Source organism: Panthera onca, chromosome D3 (genome assembly GCF_046562875.1).
Source record: "Panthera onca isolate mPanOnc1 chromosome D3, mPanOnc1 haplotype 2, whole genome shotgun sequence".
NCBI lineage: Eukaryota > Metazoa > Chordata > Mammalia > Carnivora > Felidae > Panthera > Panthera onca.
This window is the reverse complement of record NC_138350.1, coordinates 13,177,938-13,198,335: the sequence shown is the minus strand read 5'-3', so window position 1 is coordinate 13,198,335 and position 20,398 is coordinate 13,177,938. Positions and strand designations below refer to the sequence as shown.

At 44.7% G+C, this 20,398-nt stretch overlaps 1 protein-coding gene and 1 long non-coding RNA gene across 5 annotated transcripts in view; one reads left to right on the top strand and one right to left on the bottom strand.

Annotated features, from left to right (window-relative positions):
* Positions 1-20,398, top strand: part of KSR2 (kinase suppressor of ras 2) — a 440,326-nt gene that overhangs the window by 169,547 nt on the left and 250,381 nt on the right. For all 4 annotated transcript variants that reach the window (XM_078435742.2, XM_081790698.1, XM_081790699.1 and 1 more), the window contains exon 4: positions 4,399-4,912. In XM_078435742.2, coding sequence (XP_078291868.1) covers positions 4,399-4,912 — 514 coding nt within the window. The remainder of the gene's footprint in view (positions 1-4,398; positions 4,913-20,398) is intronic.
* LOC144613906 (uncharacterized) lies at positions 177-4,685 on the bottom strand. The gene is made up of 3 exons (XR_013551360.2): positions 4,610-4,685; positions 2,317-3,065; positions 177-979 (listed from the first exon to the last, which is right to left on the bottom strand). It is a non-coding gene; the product is annotated as an uncharacterized LOC144613906 (long non-coding RNA).

Sequence of the window (20,398 nt, the reverse complement as noted above, 5' to 3'; positions counted from 1 at the left end):
CCTTGGTGGCACCAGAGTTCTAAACCAGATCTCTCAGAGTCCCAATCCCATATTTTTGTCCATTTCCCTGGAGGTGGGGGGAAGAGCTCTAGCAAGAACACCCACGGTACTTTTCTGTGGCCTTAGAACGAAGTGTATGATTCAGACAATTTAAAAAATAGATTTATTCTCTTAAACATATTTTATTTAGGTGAATCGGACAATGAGTTTATATTTTCTGAGCAAATACATCAAGCCAGAGCTTTCCGGGTAACAGAGAAGCTGGTCTGGGCTTGACTCTGTCTGCCTCCAGTGCTCAGAGTTCTTCAGCCTCTCTGAGCATCAGCTTCCGGAAGGTGCACAGGATGGTGGTAACATCTGTGGCACGACACGTCTCCACACAAGTGCACACTCTTTAAAGGGGAGGTAACAACTTAGCACCACGGTGTTGAGAATCACAATACGAGTAGCTGACATTTATGGAGTTCCTGCCATGTGTCAGGTGCTGTCCTGTGCTATCACATATGTCCTCATACGATTCTCCGGAGGCAGGTCCTACTGTCCCATTTCGCAGGTGATAAAGCTGACTCAGAGAGGTTAGGCGAGTGCCCCAGGGCTGCACAGCCAGACATAGGGCCAAGTCATAAGACTCCAGAGCTGGCTCTCTTAGTCACTGGGCTAATAGTATTTATGTCTGAATTTCGAGATTTACGCACCACCATAGTGTTGGTGACTTTGGTAGAATGTTCTGGCAAAGTCTGGGAGAAGGGAAAAGGGAGAGCCATGTCAGAAATGAGTCCTTGCTCTGGTATCTATTCCCATCTGGCTCATCCATGATGGCCTAGGGCCTTCGGTGAATGTGGATCCCAGCCCTCTGTGTCGATGCCCCAGGGTCCTGGTTGTTGAGGTGGCCCAGGCCCTGGGTTTGAATCCCAGCTGCCAGTCCCCATCTCTGGTGTGACATCGGTACATCTTCGTCTCTGCACACCCATGACCTTATCTACAAAGTAGAGATCAAAATGGCCCTCTGCCCACAGAGTTACGAATATTAAATAAGATGTAAAGCAGTCCTAATATTACAAGTGAAGAAAGCAGAGGCGAACCATTAAACAAGATCTTACCGCACTTCTTAAAAAAATATGCACAGCAAACCATTTGGCAGGCTCCACAGCCAAACGTTAATAGGGATGATGGCTGGGCTGTAGACCAACATTGCCTTTTTCCTTATCTGAATTTTCTAATTTTTCTATAATGAATATATAATAACCAAATGGGTAGTTTTAATTAAAAATGGGGCAGTGAGTCAGTCTTCACGAAAGCACTTTGCAAACTGTCAAATGTTCTATAAATCAGCTCTTGTTATGGTCCTTATAGTAATTATTCTCGTTATTGCTAGTTGGCCACGAGCTGGAATTTCTTTCTGCCCCTCATCTCTTCCTTGGCCCATGATGGGGGGGGCCACTCGATCGCCTTCTGCCAGGTCCTGCTTTTGCATGCAGCGGTCCCCACTGGTTTCTCTTTTCGCAGCCACCACCCACGTGGGGACCAGCGACACCTCTCGCCTGGAGCCCTGCAAAACCTTTCTTGGGCTCTCCCTGTCCAAGCAGGATGTTCGAGAAAGGAACCTCCCATCAGAACTCTCAATGGCTTCCCCCTGAACTTGGCATATAACCCACACTGCATTTTGGTGCACGGTCCTGGTGGTCTGTCCCTCACCTGTCCCTTCAGCCTCTCCTTGAGCCACCCACCCTATTGTTGCCACACCTTGGGCACACTGCCTTTGAGAAGGCACCCCAAAAAGGGACCTAGGAAAGTGCCTGCCCTAACGTAGATAGGAGTCCACTTAGCATGGAGTCTGTGCATGTAGACCACATTGATATTTACCCTTTCAGTATGGCGGAGGAGTGAGAAAATGTTAATGCACAATTGGAATTTTTATTTTTATTTTTTGGTTTAACTTATACCAGAGCTGAAAATCCCAAGCTGCATTCAGACAGTGGGGATTTTTTTTAACGCCTCCATTCTTTCCCTAATAAACGGCTGTAGGACTTAAAAAAAAAAAAAGCTCCTTCCTACCTGTATGCTCTTTCCTTGGCTGTTGGCGATCCCCTTCTTGTCCTCAATGCCAGCTTAAATGGGGCTTCCTTAGGGAGCTGAATGCTCTACCTAAAGCCAGCCCCACCCCCAACCCTTTTACTTTTAGTTTTTTTCAGTTGAAATTTGTATTGAGCTAATTGTAGATTGCCATGCAGTTGTAAAAAAATAATACAGAGTGATCCTGATGCTAAAACAAATACCACAGACTGGGTGGCTTAACCAACAGACATTATTTCTTACCGTTCTAGAGGCTGGACGTCCAAGATCAAGGTGCTGGCAGATGTTTTCTTGTGGAGAGTCTTCTTCCTGGCTGATAGACAGCCACTTTTGTGGTCTCACATGGCCTTTCCTTCCTCGGACTTCCTGTCTCTCCATCTCCTTATAAGGGCTCCACCTTCACCACCTCTCTTAACCCAGTTACCTCCCAAAGGCCCCACCTCCAAAGGCCATCACTGTAGGGGGTTAGGATGTCAATGTCAGGGTTTTGGAGGGACACAGACATTCAGCCCGCAACAGATCCCTTGTCGAGTTTGCTCAGTTTCTCCCAATTGGTAACTTTTGGTAAAATTGTAGTGCCATGTCACAGCCAGGTTATTGACATTGATGCAACCTCCTGATCTTGTCCGGGTCTCCCCAGTTTTATGTGTACTCGTGTGTGTGTGTGTGTGTGTGTGTGTGTGTGTGTGTATTTAGTTCTATGCAACTTTATCACCTGTGTGGGATCACGTGTCCTTCACCACGGTTGAAGATACTGGACAGTTCCAATGCTCTAAGGGTCCCTTGTGTGTGTCCCTCCTGCCTGTGTCCTCCAGCCCTAAACCCTGGCAACCACCAATCTATCCTCCATTTCTAAAATGTGGCCATTTCAAAAATGCAATATGAACGGGATCTTCTGGGATTGGCTTTCTCTGCTCAGCGCAGTTGTCTGGAAAGTCACCCAGGTTGCTGCATGCTCAGTAGTTCATTCCGTTTTGTGGCTGAGTCGTGTTCTGCAGTGGGCAGGAACCACAGCTTGGTAACCATTCACCATTACTAATTCTCTTATCACATCCATTCTGGTTGTCCCCGCTCCCGGCACTCATCACCCTCTGAAATCCTTTCATGACTGTGTTTTCTGGTCTATTGTGTCTCTCCTTAAGTGGAATATTAAACCTAGGGTACCAGAGAGCCCGGACTGGGTGTGGTCTGCTATGCCTTTCTGGAGCATAGTGCCTGGTGCATTCACAAAGCGTTGGATGATGGGACACCTGGGTGGCTCAGTGGTTAAGCGTCCGACTTTGGCTCAGGTCATGATCTCATGGTGTTTGGGTTCGAGCCCTACATCAGGCTCTCTGCTGTCAGCACAGAGCCTGGAGTGTGCTTCAGATTCTGGGTCTCCGTCCCTCTCTGCCCCTCCTCTGCTTGTGCTCTGTGTCTGTCTCTCAAAAATAAACATAGAAGGAAAGAAAGAAAGAAAGAAAGAAAGAAAGAAAGAAAGAGGAAGGAAGAAAGGAAGGAAGAAAAGAAAGAAAGAAAGAGAAAGAAAGAAAGAGAAAGAAAGAAAGAAAAAGAAAGAAAGAAAGAAAGAAAGAAAGAAAGAAAGTGTTGGATGAGGGTTGACCGAGCACACAGCCACAGCAGATCTGGGAGAAGTTGGTGCAGTGTCTGAGAAAGAGGTCAGGGCAAATTTGACTTCTGCAGAATTCCTGTATCTCATATAAGGGCTAGCTGTTAAAATTGCTACGTAAGGGAAAGGTTATCCTCGAAAATCCTATCAATCATCCTGAAACTGCTGGAATTAAGATCCTTGGAAATTCAAAAGCGAGAATTCACTCCTTTGCTTTTCTGGATATTTGACTTGTGGGCTCCACAACTACAGGAGAGCAGGTGGGCAAGGCTGTGGAGTGGGGGTTGTAGTGAGAGAGTCAGCAAAGGGATTTCATTCTCTGGAGGAGCCAAAGGGGGGTGAATTTATGTAAATGTGTGTGCAGTATAGTACGAACACGGTGTGGTGTTCATACACAGCGCAGCGTATATAGGATGTAATGTGCATAGGCCGTAAGGTCTATAAGGCGTAGCATGCACGCACAGTGCAGTGTGGATAGAGCGTGACGTGCACATGCTGTAAAGTGCATTCGCTGTAACGTGCATACGCTGTAACGTGAATACGCCGTATGATACGTTCGCGGTAACGTGCATGTGTAAAGTACGTTCTCTGTAACGTGCATACGCCGTAAGGTACGTTCGCTGGAACATGCATACGCTGGAACGTGCACGTGGTGTAACTTGCCAGGCTTTCTCAAGGCTTATCTGTTGTCTCTCTGCTCCTTTATTCCAACTCAGGAGGCAACCTTTCCAAACAAGACTGGACCATCCAGTGGCCCACCACGGAGACGGGGAAGGAGAACAACCCCGTGTGCCCCCCGGAGCCCACGCCGTGGATCCGCACCCACCTCTCCCAGAGCCCCAGGGTCCAGACCAAGTGCGTCCAGCACTACTGTCACGCCAGCCCCTCGCCCGGGGCCCCCGTGTACACCCATGTGGACAGGCTTACCGTGGACCCCTACCCGGGCCTGTGCCCGCCACCGCCGCTGGAGTCAGGCCACCGTTCCCTGCCCCCGTCGCCCCGGCAGCGGCACGCGGTCCGCACCCCACCGCGCACCCCTAATATCGTCACCACCGTGACCCCTCCCGGCACACCACCCATGAGGAGGAAGAACAAGCTGAAGCCCCCGGGGACCCCGCCGCCCTCCTCCCGGAAACTGATCCACTTGATTCCAGGTTTCACCGCCCTGCATCGGAGCAAGTCCCACGAATTCCAGCTGGGTCACCGTGTAGACGAGGCCCACACGCCCAAGTAAGTGTGTTTGGTGGGTGCCCTGGGGCCGCTGAGCCCCGGGGCTTCTGGGGGCTGCTTCATGGCCCCAGGACCGTGCCAGGTTAGGGGAGCCTCGAATGCGCTTGTGTTTCTCTTCTTCACTTGAATGAAAGGTGGCTTTTCATGGAGGGCCCGTGAGAAGATGAATAGCATTTCCCAGAAGTGACCCTTTAAAAACGTTTTATTTTCATTTAAGGTTTTATTTTGTTTTTGAGAGAGAGCGTACGTGGTGGTGCAGGCAGAGGAGGGGTAGAGAGAGAGAGAGGGAGAGAGAGAGTCTTTGGCTCCATACTCGGTGCAGAGCCGGATTCAGGGCTCCATTTCATGACCCTGAGATCATGACCTGAACTGAAATCAAGAGTCTGGGGCTTAACCGACTGAGCCGCCCCGGTGCCCCAGAAATGACCCTTTTTACAGTATGGGTCCTCCTCAGTTGGGGTCAGCAAACTACAGCCTGGGGGCCAAATCTGCATTGATGGCAACACAGCCAGGACCGTTCCGGTGTGTGTGGTCTGTGGCTGGTTTGTGCTGCAAGGCTGAGTTGAGTGTGGTCTGCAAAGTCGAAACTGTTTGCCATCTGGCCCTTGACAGGGAAAGCTGGCCGGCCCCTGCGGAGTCTATCCCAAGGATGCTCCTAGAAATAGGCTGTGAGCTGCACACCTACCCTTCCATTTTCTAATATTGCATTAAAAAGAGTAAAAAGAAACAAGTGATGTTTTTAAAAAAAAAAATTTTTTTTTAAAATATTTATTTATTTTTGAGACAGGAAGAGACAGCATGAACAGGGGAGGGTCAGAGAGAGAGGGAGACGCAGAATCTGAAACAGGCTCCAGGCTCTGAGCTGTTAGCACAGAGCCTGACGCCGGGCTCGAACTCACGGACCGCGAGATCACGACCTGAGCCGAAGTCGGACGCTCAACCGACGGAGCCACCCAGGCGCCCCAAAGCAAGTGATGTTTTTATAATAGGTGCCATTTAACTCAGTATATCAAAATATTACCACGTCAACATAGAATCACTGTAAGATGATAACACGGAAATGTTTTGCATTCTCTTTTTCATACAAAGTCTTCGACATCCAGTGTGTGTTTTGCACCCACAGCTCCTCTCAGTCCAGACTCCCTGCATTCTAAGTGTGCAGTGGCCCCTTAGGGCAAGTGGCTGCCGTGCTGGGCAGCATGTGTACGGGATGCGCTCGGTGCTTATAATGAAAAGGCACGTCCAGGTCGGGGTGGGTCAGAGAGTAGAACCAGACTATCGGAGCAGAGGTCTTGGTACAGAAGCTTAGGGTCAGCCTACAGGGGAGAAAATCATGAAAGTGGGTACCGTGTGCACCCGGCTCTGGTTTGGGGAGGATCTTGCTGCTGGCAAGGTGATATGGTGTCTGTAGCTACATACTGGCTGCTAGGAGGGGACGGGAAGCTCTCTGCAGGGCCCCTCAGAGGCTGACTGTGGCCAGGTGCCTTGCAGTCTTTGGAGGTTCTCAGTGTCTTTTTTTAAAGATTTTTTTAATGTTTATTTATTTTTGAGAAAGAGAATGCGAGTAGGTTAGGTGCAGAGAGAGAGGGAGACACAGAATTGGAAGCAGGCTCCAGGCTCCAAGCTGTCAGCACAGAGCCTGATGCGGGACTCGAACCCACAAATTGTGAGATCATGACCTGAGCCGAAGTCAGACGCTCAACCGACTGAGCCACCCAGGCGCCCAACCGACTGAGCCACCCAGGCGCCCTGGTTCTCAGTGTCTTAAAAATGGGAAAACATGCTAAGCCGGCTTACGAAAGTGGGTAGCATGTTTTAAAATTTTACACTGGACAAAATCGCCATGAGGGCATAGAAGATAAAATGATAGTTTGTGATCTTGCCGGGAGATACCATAAGGAGTCTGAATCTGGCACCTGGTGTATGTAAGAGCCCTGCATCCCTGCTCCGGGATCCCTGCAGCTAGGATGTGGGGGGGCAGTGGAGAGAGTTTCCTCGCATTCCTAGTATGTGGAGGCCCATGTGAGGGCTGAGACCAGCCACAGACACCATAGAGTGTCCTGGGAGGAGCCAAAGGCAAGCAGGCCTGGCCCAGACTTCTGTAGGAAGCAAAGTGCAGAGGCCCTGACTGAATCTGACCTTCACTTTGGCTTCTTGTGACATTGCAAGGGCTCTCAGGGATTTCCTGACCCCCACTCCCTAGCTGTGCTCGTTTGCCTTTGACTCGGGCCTTTATCCAGGGCTGGCTCTCCAGCCTGGGCAGGTATGCAGAAGGACTCAGGGGGCCTGTCCCAATCTCAGACCCTCTCCCTTCCTCCTGTCTTAAGCAATAGCGAACCCACATGCCTGTGAAGTGTTGCTTTTTTGACATGGTCCCAGGACTCTCTTGGACTCCCACCTGACCACTTCTGTTGCATCAGCCACCCCTTTGGGGGTTCAGAGTGGCACCTGCCTCTGAGCGTCTTCACCGATTGAGCCAGTGTTTTGTGAGTGCTCATCGCCGTATGCAGGTGGATGTAAGACATTGGTTATCGGTTGCATCCTGCTATAAATGTAAAAATACGTGTCTCTTAGAATGAATGAAATGTGGTTTGTTCTAGGCTCTGGGCTAGTCGGTGGGGGTATAATGGGAAGCAAAAAAAAGACATAGCCTTGGCTTCTTGAAGTCTGACATTAATCAAATAACCACACAGAAGTATTATAAAATTGTATCCGGTGCTTATGCACAGTGTTACAGGCTATAAAGATGCAGGGCAGGACACCATCAGAGCTCATGACCAGATAGAGCTGATCGAGTTTGAACTGGCAGGGAGGTGGAGGGGGGGAGGACTAGGGAGGGTCTGGTCAGGGCGAGTTCCCAGAAGTGATAATTTAGACTGAAGGCTAAGGCGCAGCTAAGATGATGAAGGGGTAGAGGTGGAGGGTATTCTAACCGAGAGGCAGGAGGGGGCACGATACATTTGAGGAATTGACAGAAGGTGACAGAAGGTGTCTGTGGCTAAGGGACCGAGGCATGTGATGCAGGAGGCGACTCGAGTTAGGCAGGAGGCAGCACTATTCACAACAGCCCCAAGGTGGCAGCAGCCTAGGTGCCCATGGGCGGATGAGTGGAGAAACAAAATGTGGCCTCTCTACCCGGTGGAATATTATTCAGCCGTCAAAAGGAATGAAATTGTGACACATGCTTCGATGTGGATGCATCTCAAGCACGGTATGCTAAGTAGGAGAAGCCAGTCACAAAAGGAAAAGTAGAAGGGTGGGTGCCGGGGGCTGGGGGAGGGGAACGGGGAGTTCGTGTTTACTGGGAGTTTGTGTTTACTGGGAGTTTGTGTTTACTGGGTACAGGGTTGCAGTTTTGGAAATGAAAAGGTTCTGGAGGTGGATGGTGATGATGGTCACACAACATGTGAATGTACCTAATGCTGCTGAAACTGTAGCCTTAGAAATGGCTAAAATGGTAAATTTTATGTTATATATATTTTACAGTAACAACGACAAAAAATTAGGCAGGAAGCGTGCTCTGTCTCTCTCTCAAATATAAGTAAACATTAAAAAAAGTTAAAAAAAAGTTGGGGGGAGGTGCCTGGGTGGCTCAGCCGGTCAACCGTCTGACTTCAGCTGAGGTCATGATCTTACAGCTCGTGGGTTTGAGCCCCTCATCGGGCTCTGTGCCGACAGCTCAGAGCCTGGAGCCTGCTTCGGATTCTGTGTCTCCCTCGCTCTCTGCCCCTCCCCCACTCACGCTCTGTCTCTCTCTCTCTCTCTCTCTCTAAAATATAAATAAACATTTAAAAAATTAAAATTAGGCAGGAAAGCTAGAGGTTGGCACACTTTTTCTGTAAGGGGCCAGACAGTGAATATTTCAGGCCGTGCGGGCCATGTGGTATGGTAGCAAAAGCAGCCGTAGGCAATAGGTAAATACATGGACATGGTGATGTTTCAATAAAACTTTATTTGTCAAAATAGCCGCCGGGCTGGGTTTGGTGTCCAGGCTATAGTTTGCCCTGTCAGAAGCCATGCTGTAGACAGTGATTCTTCTCCCTTGATAAGGCACTGGAAGGTCTTTAAGTGATTTTGGTGGAAGGCGCGATCATATATGACGGTCACTCATAGTCTGAAGCTGTGGTTTCTCCCAACTGTGCATCTTCCTCCCCTCTCCCTGTGCTCTTTGGACACATGATCTTTGCTCTACGTTGAACAGGTGAAGTGAGAGACGCTGACCTTTGGGGGTTTTCTCCAGCTGTCTTGAGCTTTAGTTGACATATAACATCATGTACGTTTAAGGTGTACAAGGTGATGGTCTAACACATAGGTATTGTGAAATGATACCACAATTAGGTTTTGTTAACATATCCATCACCTCACCTCACATAATTTTTTTTTCTGTGATGAGAACATTTAAGATTTGTTCTCTCAACAACTTTCACGTATATACTACGGTGTTGCTAACTACAGTGACTAGGCTGTGCACTAGGTCCCCAGAACTTATTCACCTTCCAATGAGAAGTTTTTATCCTTTGGCCAGTGTTTCCCCATTTCCCTCACCCCTAACTTCTGGCAGCCACATTCAACTCTGTTTCTATGTTTGATGGTTTGAGATTCTACATGTAAGTGGTATCATGCAGTATTTGTCTTTCTCTGGCTTATTTCACTCAACATCATGCCCCCTCAAGGTCCATCCATGTTGTAATGGCAGGATTGCCTTCCTTCTTCAGGGCTGAATAATATTCCATTGTGTGCACACACATGTGGGTATCATTTTCTTTATCCATTCATCTATTGATAGGCACTGAGGTTGCTTCCATGTCTTGACTCCTGTGAATAATGCTGCTACAAACATGGGGGTGCAGGTATCTCTTCAAGATGGTAATTTCATTTCCTTTGGATACACACCGAGAAGTAGAATTACTGGATCATACTGGTAATTTCCATTTTAATTATTTTGAGGAGCCTCCATACTGTTTTCCATAGTGGTTGCAACAACTTACATTCCAACCAGCAGTGCACGAGGGTTCCCTTTTCTCCGTATCCCTACCAGAACTTACCATCTCTTGTCTTTTTTGATAATAGCCATTCTAATGGGTGTGAGGGGGATGTCTCATTGCAGTTTTGATCTGCATTTCGCTGATGATTACTGACATTGTTAAGCGCTTTTCATATACCTGGTGGCCATTTGTATATCTTCTTTGGAAAAAAAAATGTCTATTCAGGTTCTCTGCCCATTTAAAAATCAGAGGATGATGATGATGATTTTTTGCTATTGAGTTGTAAGAGTTTCTTCTTTTATTTATTTTTGTTTATTTTTTAAATATGAAACTTATTGTGAAATTGGTTTCCATTCAACACCCACACCCAGTGCTCATCCCAACAGATGCCCTCCTCAATGCCCATCACCCACTTTCCCCTCCCTCCTACCCCCCATCAACCCTCAGTTTATTCTCAGTTTTTAAGAGTCTCTTATGGTTTGCCTCCTTCCCTCTCTGTAACTTTTTTCCCCTTCCCTTCCCCCATGGTCTTCTGTTAAGTTTCTCAGGATCCACGTAAGACTGAAAACATATGATGATAAACCACTAGCCACTTTGATCAAAAAGAAAAAGGAAAGGACCCAAACAAATAAAATCAAGAATGAGAGAGGAGAGATCACAACCAACACAGCAGAAATAAAAACAATAACAAGAGAATATCATGGGGCACCTGGGTGGCTCAGTCGGTTAAGCGGCTGACTTCGGCTCAAGTCATGATCTCACGGTCCGTGAGTTCGAGCCCTGCATCGGGCTCTGTGCTGACAGCTCAGAGCCTGGAGCCTGTTTCGGATTCTGTGTCTCCCTCTCTCTGACCCTCCCCTGTTCATGTTCTGTCTCTCCCTGTCTCAAAAATAAATAAAACATTAAAAAAATAATAAAAAAAAAGAGAATATCATGAGCAATTATATGCCAATAAAATGGGCAATCTGGAAGAAATGGACAAATTCCTAGAAACATATACACTACCAAAACTGGGACAGGAAGAAATAAAAAAATTGAACAGACCCATAACCAGTAAGGAAATCGAATTAGTAATAAAAAATCTGCCAGAAAAAACAATAGTCCAGGGCCACATGGCTTTCCAGGGGAATTCTACCAAACATTTAAGGAAGAGTTAACACCTAATCTCTTTAAGGTGTTCCAAAAAATAGAAATGGAAGGAAAACTTCCAAAATCTTTCTGTGAAGCCAGCATTACCTTGATTCCAAAACCAGAGACCCCACTAAAAAGGAGAACTATAGACCAGTTTCCCTGATGAACATGGATGCAAAAGTCCTCAACAAGGTATTAACCAACTGGATCCAACAATACATTAAAAAAACTATTCACCAGGACCAAGTGGGATTTATACCTGGGATGCAGGGCTGGTTCAATATCCGCAAAACAATTAACGTGATTCATCACATCAATAAAAGAAAGGACAAGAACCATATGATCCTCTCAATAGATGCAGAGAAAGCATTTGACAAAACACAGCATCCTTTCTTGATAAAAACCCTCAAGAAAGTAGGGATAGAAGGAGCATACCTCAAGATCATAAAAGCCATATACGAGCAATCCAACGCTAATATCATCCTCAATGGGGAAAAACTGAGAGCTTTCCCCCTATGGTCAGGAACAAGACAGGGATGTCCACTCTCACCACTGTTATTCAACATAGTATTGGAAGTCTTAGCCTCTGCAATTAGACAACACAAAGAAATAAAAGGCATCCACATTGGCCAGGAGGAGGTCAAACTTTCACTCTTTGCAGATGACATGATACTCTATATGGAAAACCCAAAAGATTCCACCAAAAAACTGCTAGAATTGATTCATGAATTCAGCAAAGTTGCAGGATATAAAGTCAATACACAGAAATTGGTTGCATTCCTATACACCAACAATGAAGCGACAGAGAAATCAAGGAATCGATCCCATTTACAGTTGCACCAAAAACCATAAAATACCTAGGAATAAATCTAACCAAAGAGGTGAAAAATCTATACACTGAAGACTATAGAAAGCTTATGAAAGAAATTGAAGAAGACACAAAAAAAAATGGAAAAAGATTCCATGTTCCTGGATAGGAAGAACAAATATTGTTAAAATGTCGATACTACCCAAAGCAATCTACATATTCAATGCAATCCCTATCAAGATAACACCAGCATTCTTCACAGATCTAGAACAAATAATCCTAAAAATTGTATGGAACCAGAAAAGACCCTGAATAGCCAAAACAGTCTTGAAAACGAAAACCAAAACAGGAGGCATCACAATCCCAGACTTCAAGCTATACTACAAAGTTGTAATCATCAAGACAGTATGGTACTGGCACAAGAACAGACACTCAGATCAGTGGAACAGAATAGAGAACCCAGAAATGGACCCACGAACATATGGCCAACTAATCTTTGACAAAGCAGGAAAGAATATCCAGTGGAATCAAGACAGTCTCTTCAGCAAGTGGTGCTGGGAAAACTGGACAGCGACATGCAGAAGAATGAACCTGGACCACTTTCTTACATCATACGCAAAAATAAATTCAAAATGGATGAAAGACCTAAATGTAAGACAGGAAGCCATCAAAATCCTAGAGGACAAATCAGGCAAAAACCTCTTTGATCTTGGCTGCAGCAACTTCTTACTCAACACGTCTCCAGAGGCAAGGGAAACAAAAGCAAAAATGAACTACTGGGACCTCATCAAAATAAAAAGCTTCTGCACAGCGAAGGATACAGTCAGCAAAACTAAAAGGCAACCGACAGAATGGGAGGAGATACTTGCAAATGATATATTAGATAAAGGGTTAGTATCCAAAATCTATAAAGAACTTAGCAAACTCAACAACCAAAAAACAATGCAGTGAAGAAATGGGTAAAAGACATGAATAGACACTTCTCCAAAGAAGACATCCAGATGGCCAACCAACACATGAAAAAGTGCTCAACATCACTCATCATCAGGGAAATCAAAACCAAAACCACAATGAGATACCACGTTACACCTGTCAGAATGGCTAACATTAACAACTCAGACAACAACAGATGTTGGCAAGGATGCGGAGAAAGAGGATCTCTTTTGCATTGTTGGTGGCAATGCAAACTGGTACAGCCAGTCTGGAAAACAGTATGGAGGTTCCTCAAAAAACTAAAAATAGGGGCGTCTGGGTGGCTCAGTCGGTTGAGCGTCTGACTTCAGCTCAGGTCACGATCTCGCAGTCCGTGAGTTCGAGCCCCGCGTCGGGCTCTGGGCTGATGGCTCAGAGCCTGGAGCCTGCTTCCGATTCTGTGTCTCCCTCTCTCTCTGCCCCTCCCCCGTTCATGCTCTAGTCTCTCTCTGTCCCAAAAATAAATAAACGTAAAAAAAAATTAAAAAAAAAAAAAACAAACTAAAAATAGAACTACCCTACAACCCAGCAACTGCACTACTAGGCATTTATCCCACAGGATACAGGTGTGCTGTTTCAAAGGGACACATGCACCCCCATATTTATAGCAGCACTATGAACAATAGCCAAAGTATGGAAAGAGCCCAAATGTCCATCGATGGATGAATGGATAAAGAAGATGTGGTATATATACACAATGGAGTATTACTCAGCAATCAAAAAGAATGAAATCTTGCCATTTGCAACTATGTGGATGGAACTGGAGGGTATTATGCTAAGTGAAATTAGAGAAAGACAAAAATTATATGACTTCACTCCTTTGAGGACTTGAAGAGACAAAACAGATGAACATAAGGGAAGGGAAACAAAAATAATACAAAAACAGGGAGGGGGACAAACAGAAGAGACTCATAAATATGGAGAACAAACTGAGTGTTGCTGGAGGGGTTGTGGGAGGGGGGATGGGATAAATGGGTAAGGGGCACTAAGGAATCTACTTCTGAAATCATTGTTGCACTATATGCTAACTAATTTGGATGTAAATTAAAAAAAATAAAAAAAGTGAAAACATATGGTATATGTCTGTCTCTGTATAACTTATTTCACTTAGCATAACACTCTCCAGTTCCATCCACGTTGCTACAATAAGCCATATTTCATTCTTTCTCATTGCCAAGTAGTATTCCATTGTGTATATAAACCACAACTTCTTTATCCATTCATCAGTTGATGGACATTTAGGCTCTTTCCATAATTTGGCTATTGTTGAAAGTGCTGCTATAAACATTGGGGTATAAGTGCCCCTGTGCATCAGCACTCCTGTGTCCCTTGGGTAAATTCCTAGCAGTGCTATTCCTGGGTCACAGGGTAGATCTATTTTTAATTTTTTGAGGAACCTCCACACTGTTTTCCAGAGTGGCTGCACCAGTTTGCATTCCCACCGACAGTGCAAGAGGGTTCCCGTTTGTCCACATCCTCTCCAGCATCTTTAGCAAAGACACTCCAAACCCAGCAGAAGAAGAGAAATAATAAAGATCAGAGCAGAAATAAACAATATAGAGTCTAAAAAAACAGTAGAGCAGATCAGTTATACCAAGAGTTGTTTTTTTGAAAAAAATAAACAAAATTGATAAACCTTTAGCCAGGCTTCTCAAAAAGAAAAGGGAGAGGACCCAAATAGATAAAATTATGAATGAAAATGGAATTATTACAACCAATCCCTCAGAAATACAAGCAGTTATCAGGGAATACTATGAAAAATTATATGCCAACAAACTGGACAACCTGGAAGAAATGGACAAATTCCTAAGCACCCACACACTTCGAAAACTCAAACAGGAAGAAATAGAAAATTTGAACACACCCATAACCAGCAAAGAAATCGAGTCAGTTATCAAAAAACTCCCAATAAATAAGAGTCCAGAATGAGTTGTAAGAGTTTCTTACATAATTTGGATATTAATGCCTTACCAGATTTGCAAATATTTTCTCCCATTTTTTAGGTTACTTGATCATTTTTTTAATTGTTTCTTTTGCTGTGCAGAAGCTTTTTAGTTTGATATAATTCCATTTGTTGATTTTTGCTTTTGTTGTTTGTACTTTTGGTATCATATCTAAAGAAGTCAACCAAGGGCTCTTTCCCTACGTTTTCTTCTAGGATTTAGAGTTTCAGGTCTTCCATTTTAAGTCTTTAATCGATTTCAAGTTAATTTTTTGTGAGCGGTGTAAAGTAGGGATCCAGTTTCATTCTACTGCGTGTGAATATTCCATTTCCCCAGGGCCATTTATTGAAGAGATTATCCTTCCTCATTGAGTGTTCTTGGCTCCCTTGTCAAATATTAGTTGACCATATATACTTGGGTTTATTTCTGGACTTTTGATTCTGTTCCATTGGCCTTTGTGTCTATTTTTACGCCAGTACCACACTTTAAATGTGAGCGTTTCCCCAGACTCCTGAGGGATTTCCTTTGGATAGAGTTGAATCACCAACTTTTTCGAGACCTTCCAAATCGACTCATCCACCATCAGTTGTTTTGGAAATTGTCTATCAGGATTCAGGCCAAGTTTAGCCTTGTTCATCAGGGTTCTTTTATCCAGTTTAGCAAGCTCAACACTTGTTGCTGGTGGCTCACCTCAGGAGATTCTGAGATTCATGGTGTGAAGGTGCAGGGTGACCACTTGGCCCGGGACCCTGCTATGAAATCTACAGAGACATTAGGGCACTTGGCCTTTGGGAGTTTAAAAAAAAAATCCAAGCCAGAGACATGGTACCTTGGACTATGTAGGGAGAGGGAACAGGGGAAGGGATTAAATCTAATCAGTGAGATTTAGGAAGAGATTTTAGAGAGACACTAATTAGTTGAGTTGAGTTCCCATAAGTAGACTTAACAGCCAAAATTTGCTTTGGTCTGAGCTCCTCCTGGTTCTGCAAGGGAGTAGCCTTGTGACTTTGGATTTAACCTGAGTCTTAGTTTTCTCATCTGTGAACCAAAGGGTTTGGAATATGTGTGTGCTATTTAATCTGTGGTCATGACCCATTTGTGGATGGTGGCACTATTTTAATGGGCTGTGACCAGCATTAAAGTAATGAAATAGGGTAGCCTTAGGTATCAGGACGTATTGCATATGGTGAGCCTAATTATTAGTGTTGTTTTGTGAAACACACATATATGTATGTATGAATATTATACATACTCTGGGAGCTCTTTCTACTCTGGGCAGCTTTGATTCTAGAATAAACCCCATCAGTGATTAGGTGAGAAGGTTTGAGAAGCCAGCCCTTCATCCTGAATTACTGGGCTTGTTCTGGTTTCCATTGTCTGTCTCATATCTGGTTTCTTCTCTCTCCTTCAACCCTGTACCCCCTGCTGGGCATGGTTTTTTGTTATCAACTTGGCCATCCTAAGTCTACCTTTATTTCTCCTTAATGGGTAAAGAAGAGCTTCAGAAGTGACAGGTCTTTCTTAACAGATCTGAGTCTTTCAAGGCTGTTGATTCTTGTTAAGTTTTCAAGCTCCAGCACCCTGGTAGGTTTCAGTTTGGAGGAAGGCTGGGTTTTAGACACTTCATCCTTGGCACACCCATGGTGGTGAGTATCAGATGGTCTGTTTGGGTTTGAATCCTGCCCCCAGTAGTATACCATGGGCATTTTTAGAAAAAAAGCATAGCAAGAAAATAAAATATATTTTTAAAATATTTGTTTATTTTTGAGACAGAAAGAGAGCATGAATGGGGGAGGGGCAGAGAGAGAGGGAGACACAGAATCCGAAGCAGGTTCCAGGCTCTGAGCTGTCAGCACAGAGCTCGATGCGGGGCTTGAACTCATGGACTGTGAGATCATCACCTGAGCCGAAGTCAGACACTCAACCAACTGAGGCACCCAGGCGCCCCAGGGAAAGAAAATATTATCCGTAATACATCTCTCACCTCTATTGGGAGCCTTGGTATGTTGGAAAATATCAGAATTGCTGTGATTGGTTTTAATCAAAACCATTTTTCTTACTTAGTATTCATTCTCAAAGTCCTGTTTGCTTTCTTCTTTTCCTTTTTCCTTTTTTTTTTTTTTGCATTTAGGTGTGTGGTTTTACTTACCTGGCATTACTAAAACTCACGCATGTACACACGTATGTACATGCAGGGACAAAGAACTACTCTGTTTTTTCCTCCCCTGCTAAAATCAGTACTTGATTATTGTGGAAATTGAGACAATACAGGATGTGTGATGAAGAAAGTGGAAAGTACATGCTGGCCCTTTGTTTTCTATATACGTGTATATGTGTTTATAGAATGTATACACACATACACACACAGACTGTGTTTTATCAATAGGGCTCAATCGTCTCCAAGGGAGCAAAAATTGTTTCTTGGTGGAGGAAGACAAAATAAAACCCTTGATATTACAATAGGTTGTGGCCCTCCAAAGAGCCACTTATGTAAACAGATATATTGTATATCTGTGGTATTACAATTTTCATTGGAGGTTAGGGATGACAATTAGAACAAAAATCCAAGAAGTTTCCTTGAAGGTTCATAATGACAAAAAGATCGAAAAAGACTGACATGGCTCTATGGATGTAATCCTATAGATACAGTTAGGCTTATACGTTGGGAGTTATCAAGGGTCCCCCGTATTCTTATCAGTCTTTTCTCTCTCTGGTTTTGTGGCCACACTTACATGGGTCAGCTGGCACCGATTCCTTATCAGCCGTTTGGAAAATTAAATCCGTGCAATCTCAGGGATTCTTCTGGTCATCTGACCTTCAGCCCAGAGGTGCCATGGCATTGGTGTTGGAAGAAGGAAAAACGTAACAGTTCTTATGTGTGGAATGAGTTGTATGTCTTCACATTCCTCCGTTTGCCCATGATACAAAGGCTTGCTTTCTCTTGTCAGAGCATCTGAAAGGGTCAATTGGATTCCTGAAAACTGATCACATTGTAAATGCATGAGAGAAGCTCCGTGTTCCATAGGAATTCTATTGTGAACCCCTTCCCTTTTTTGCAGATCTTTTTTAAAGGTAATTTTCTTTCTTGGAAAAAAATTTTTGAAATGTTTATTTTTTTGAGAGAGAGAGAGAGCGAGCGAGCAAGCGTGTGAGCAGGGTGGGGGTAGGGCAGAAAGAGAGAGGGAGACACAGGATGTGAAGCCGCCTCCAGGCTCTGAGCTGTCAGACGCGGGGCTCGAATTCACGAACCATGAGATCATGACCTGAACCGTAAGTCAGACGCTTAGCCAACTGAGCCACCTAGGCACCCCTTTAAAGGTAATTTTCAATTACAATTTTGTTTTAACGACAGAAGTGATTCCCAGATACATCTTTATTTTGAAAATACAAGCAATAGAGGTGTAAGCCATACAGGGCCAAAGTCCCCCTTTCCCTTGCCATAGAGAGAGGCTCCAACTGTTAATACTTTGATAGGAATCCTTGCAGAAACACATATATTTGTATTGCATATATAATATATTTAGTTTACTTTCTTCATAATCCGAACCACACTCTATGCTTTTACCCGTGTGACTTACCTTTGTCAGCCCTGCATGAATATGAATATTCCATTTACGACTTTCTCATGCTCGATCCCTTTGAGAAATTCTATTTTCCCCCAGGCACATCTGGGAGGTGCCGTTGTGCAAGGTCTCTGCTCTGAGGCCTCTGTACTGTTTATGGGTGACACATTCCACCGCTGCCCTTCTGAAAACCCTCAGCTGGCCAGTGAGCGAGGGAACCAGGCTGGATGAGACTGACCTTCATCCTCACGCTCCTGGTTGCTGCAAATTCAGATTCTGTGTGTGGCCTGGGCTGGATCATTTATAGCCAGTAAGAGCAGGCTTTGCTCAACAAGTTAATTATGTGCATGGGATTTCAGGAGGGATCTTTTTGTTTATCTTAGAAAACTAATTACATGCAAGCACTCAAACTCCCTGACACGCATCTATAGATCATTGTGCTAATTATTTATTTTTCAGGTTTTTTTTAACTTTATTTATTTATTGAGAGAGAGGAGAAAGAGAGAGAGAGAGAGAGGGAGGGAGGAGCAGAGAGAGAGAGAATCCTAAGCAGGCTCCCCGCTGTCAGTGAAGAGCCAGATGTGGGGCTTGGTCCCACAAGCCATGAGATCATGACCTGAGCCAAAATCAAGAGTCAGATGCTTAACCGAGTGAGCCATCCAGGCGCCCCCATCGTAAGGGCAAGAGTGGAGTGATTATTTGTACATAATAGTATATTCCTTGAAAAGGAAGGTTCTGGGGGCACCTGGGTGGCTCAGTCGGTTGGGCGTCTGACTTTGGCTCAGGTCATGATCTTACAGCTTGTGGGTTCGAGCTCCGCGTTGGGCTCTGTGCTGACAGCTCAGAGCATGGAGCCCGCTTTGGATTCTGTGTCCCTCTCTCACTCTGCCCTTCCCCCACTCATGCTCTGTCTGTCTCTCTCTCTCTAAGAATAAATAAAACTTAAAAAAAAAAAAGGATGGCTCTGCCATGCTCCTGCAAAAGGTCCTTTTAGGTCTAATTAAGCATTCAGACAAACGAGATTAATATAAGTCACGAGATTGACCTGGGAAGGTGCAGGGTAGCATCAGGTGTCTCTTCTGTGGGTCCTCAGGGGCTACTCTTCCATGCACCTCCCCCTCAAGGGCAAGGTGATGAGACCCACGTTTAAGGAGGTATGGGAGCCATCCCGACTTAGGGGGCAGTAGCTCTTGTAACAGCTCCATCTATGTGGCTTCCAGGGGTCCCGCAGGAGATGTGCCCAGTCGTAGCAGTCCTGCAGCTCGGAGTCCCCGAGGCTGTGGAGCCCTCCTCAGGTATTTCAAGTTCACGGCGAGAACTCCCAGGGCACACACAATCTGCCAACAAGAGGCGATTCTACCGCGAGCAGTGTGGTGTCTTAAAACAGTTGACATTTCCCTTTTAGGGATGTTCAGAGGATCAGAGCTAGAGAATCAGCTCAAGGTCAGATGTCCATTTACAGAAGACAAAGAGGTTACGTTCGCTCTTTTCCGTAGCTTCTCTTTAAAAGTCTTGTAGGGTGTACTTGTCACCAATTCACACTGAATTTCTTCTCATTTTGAATCAGGGAGGTCTTTAACAAGATCTTTTACAATTTATATACTACCATATAATATATATATGTATATATATGTATTTATATTTATATATTATATAATTATATAAAATTTATATTATTAACTTATAGTACATTAATTAATATACTAATAAATTATATATTAAATTATATAACACATATTATAAATATATATGTATTTATATAATTTATAAATATCTCCAGTAAAATCTATGCTTATCAATTTTTTAAAGTGTCGCTATTACTTTGCATAAGAAAGTGACATCCGCAGCCCCGTCTTCCTAATCAGCATTGACACAGGGCCCCCTCTCCCAGAGACGGAGAGAGAGGATCCTAAGCAGGTTCCGCACTGTCAGCACAGAGCCCAGTGTGGGTCTCGAACCCGTGAACTGTGGGATCATGACCTGAGCTAAAATCAAGAGTTGGGCACTCAACCAATCGAGTCACCCAGGTGCCCTTGCCCCCGAGGCTTATGAAAGCACCATCGAGGCATCATTCATGGCCACAT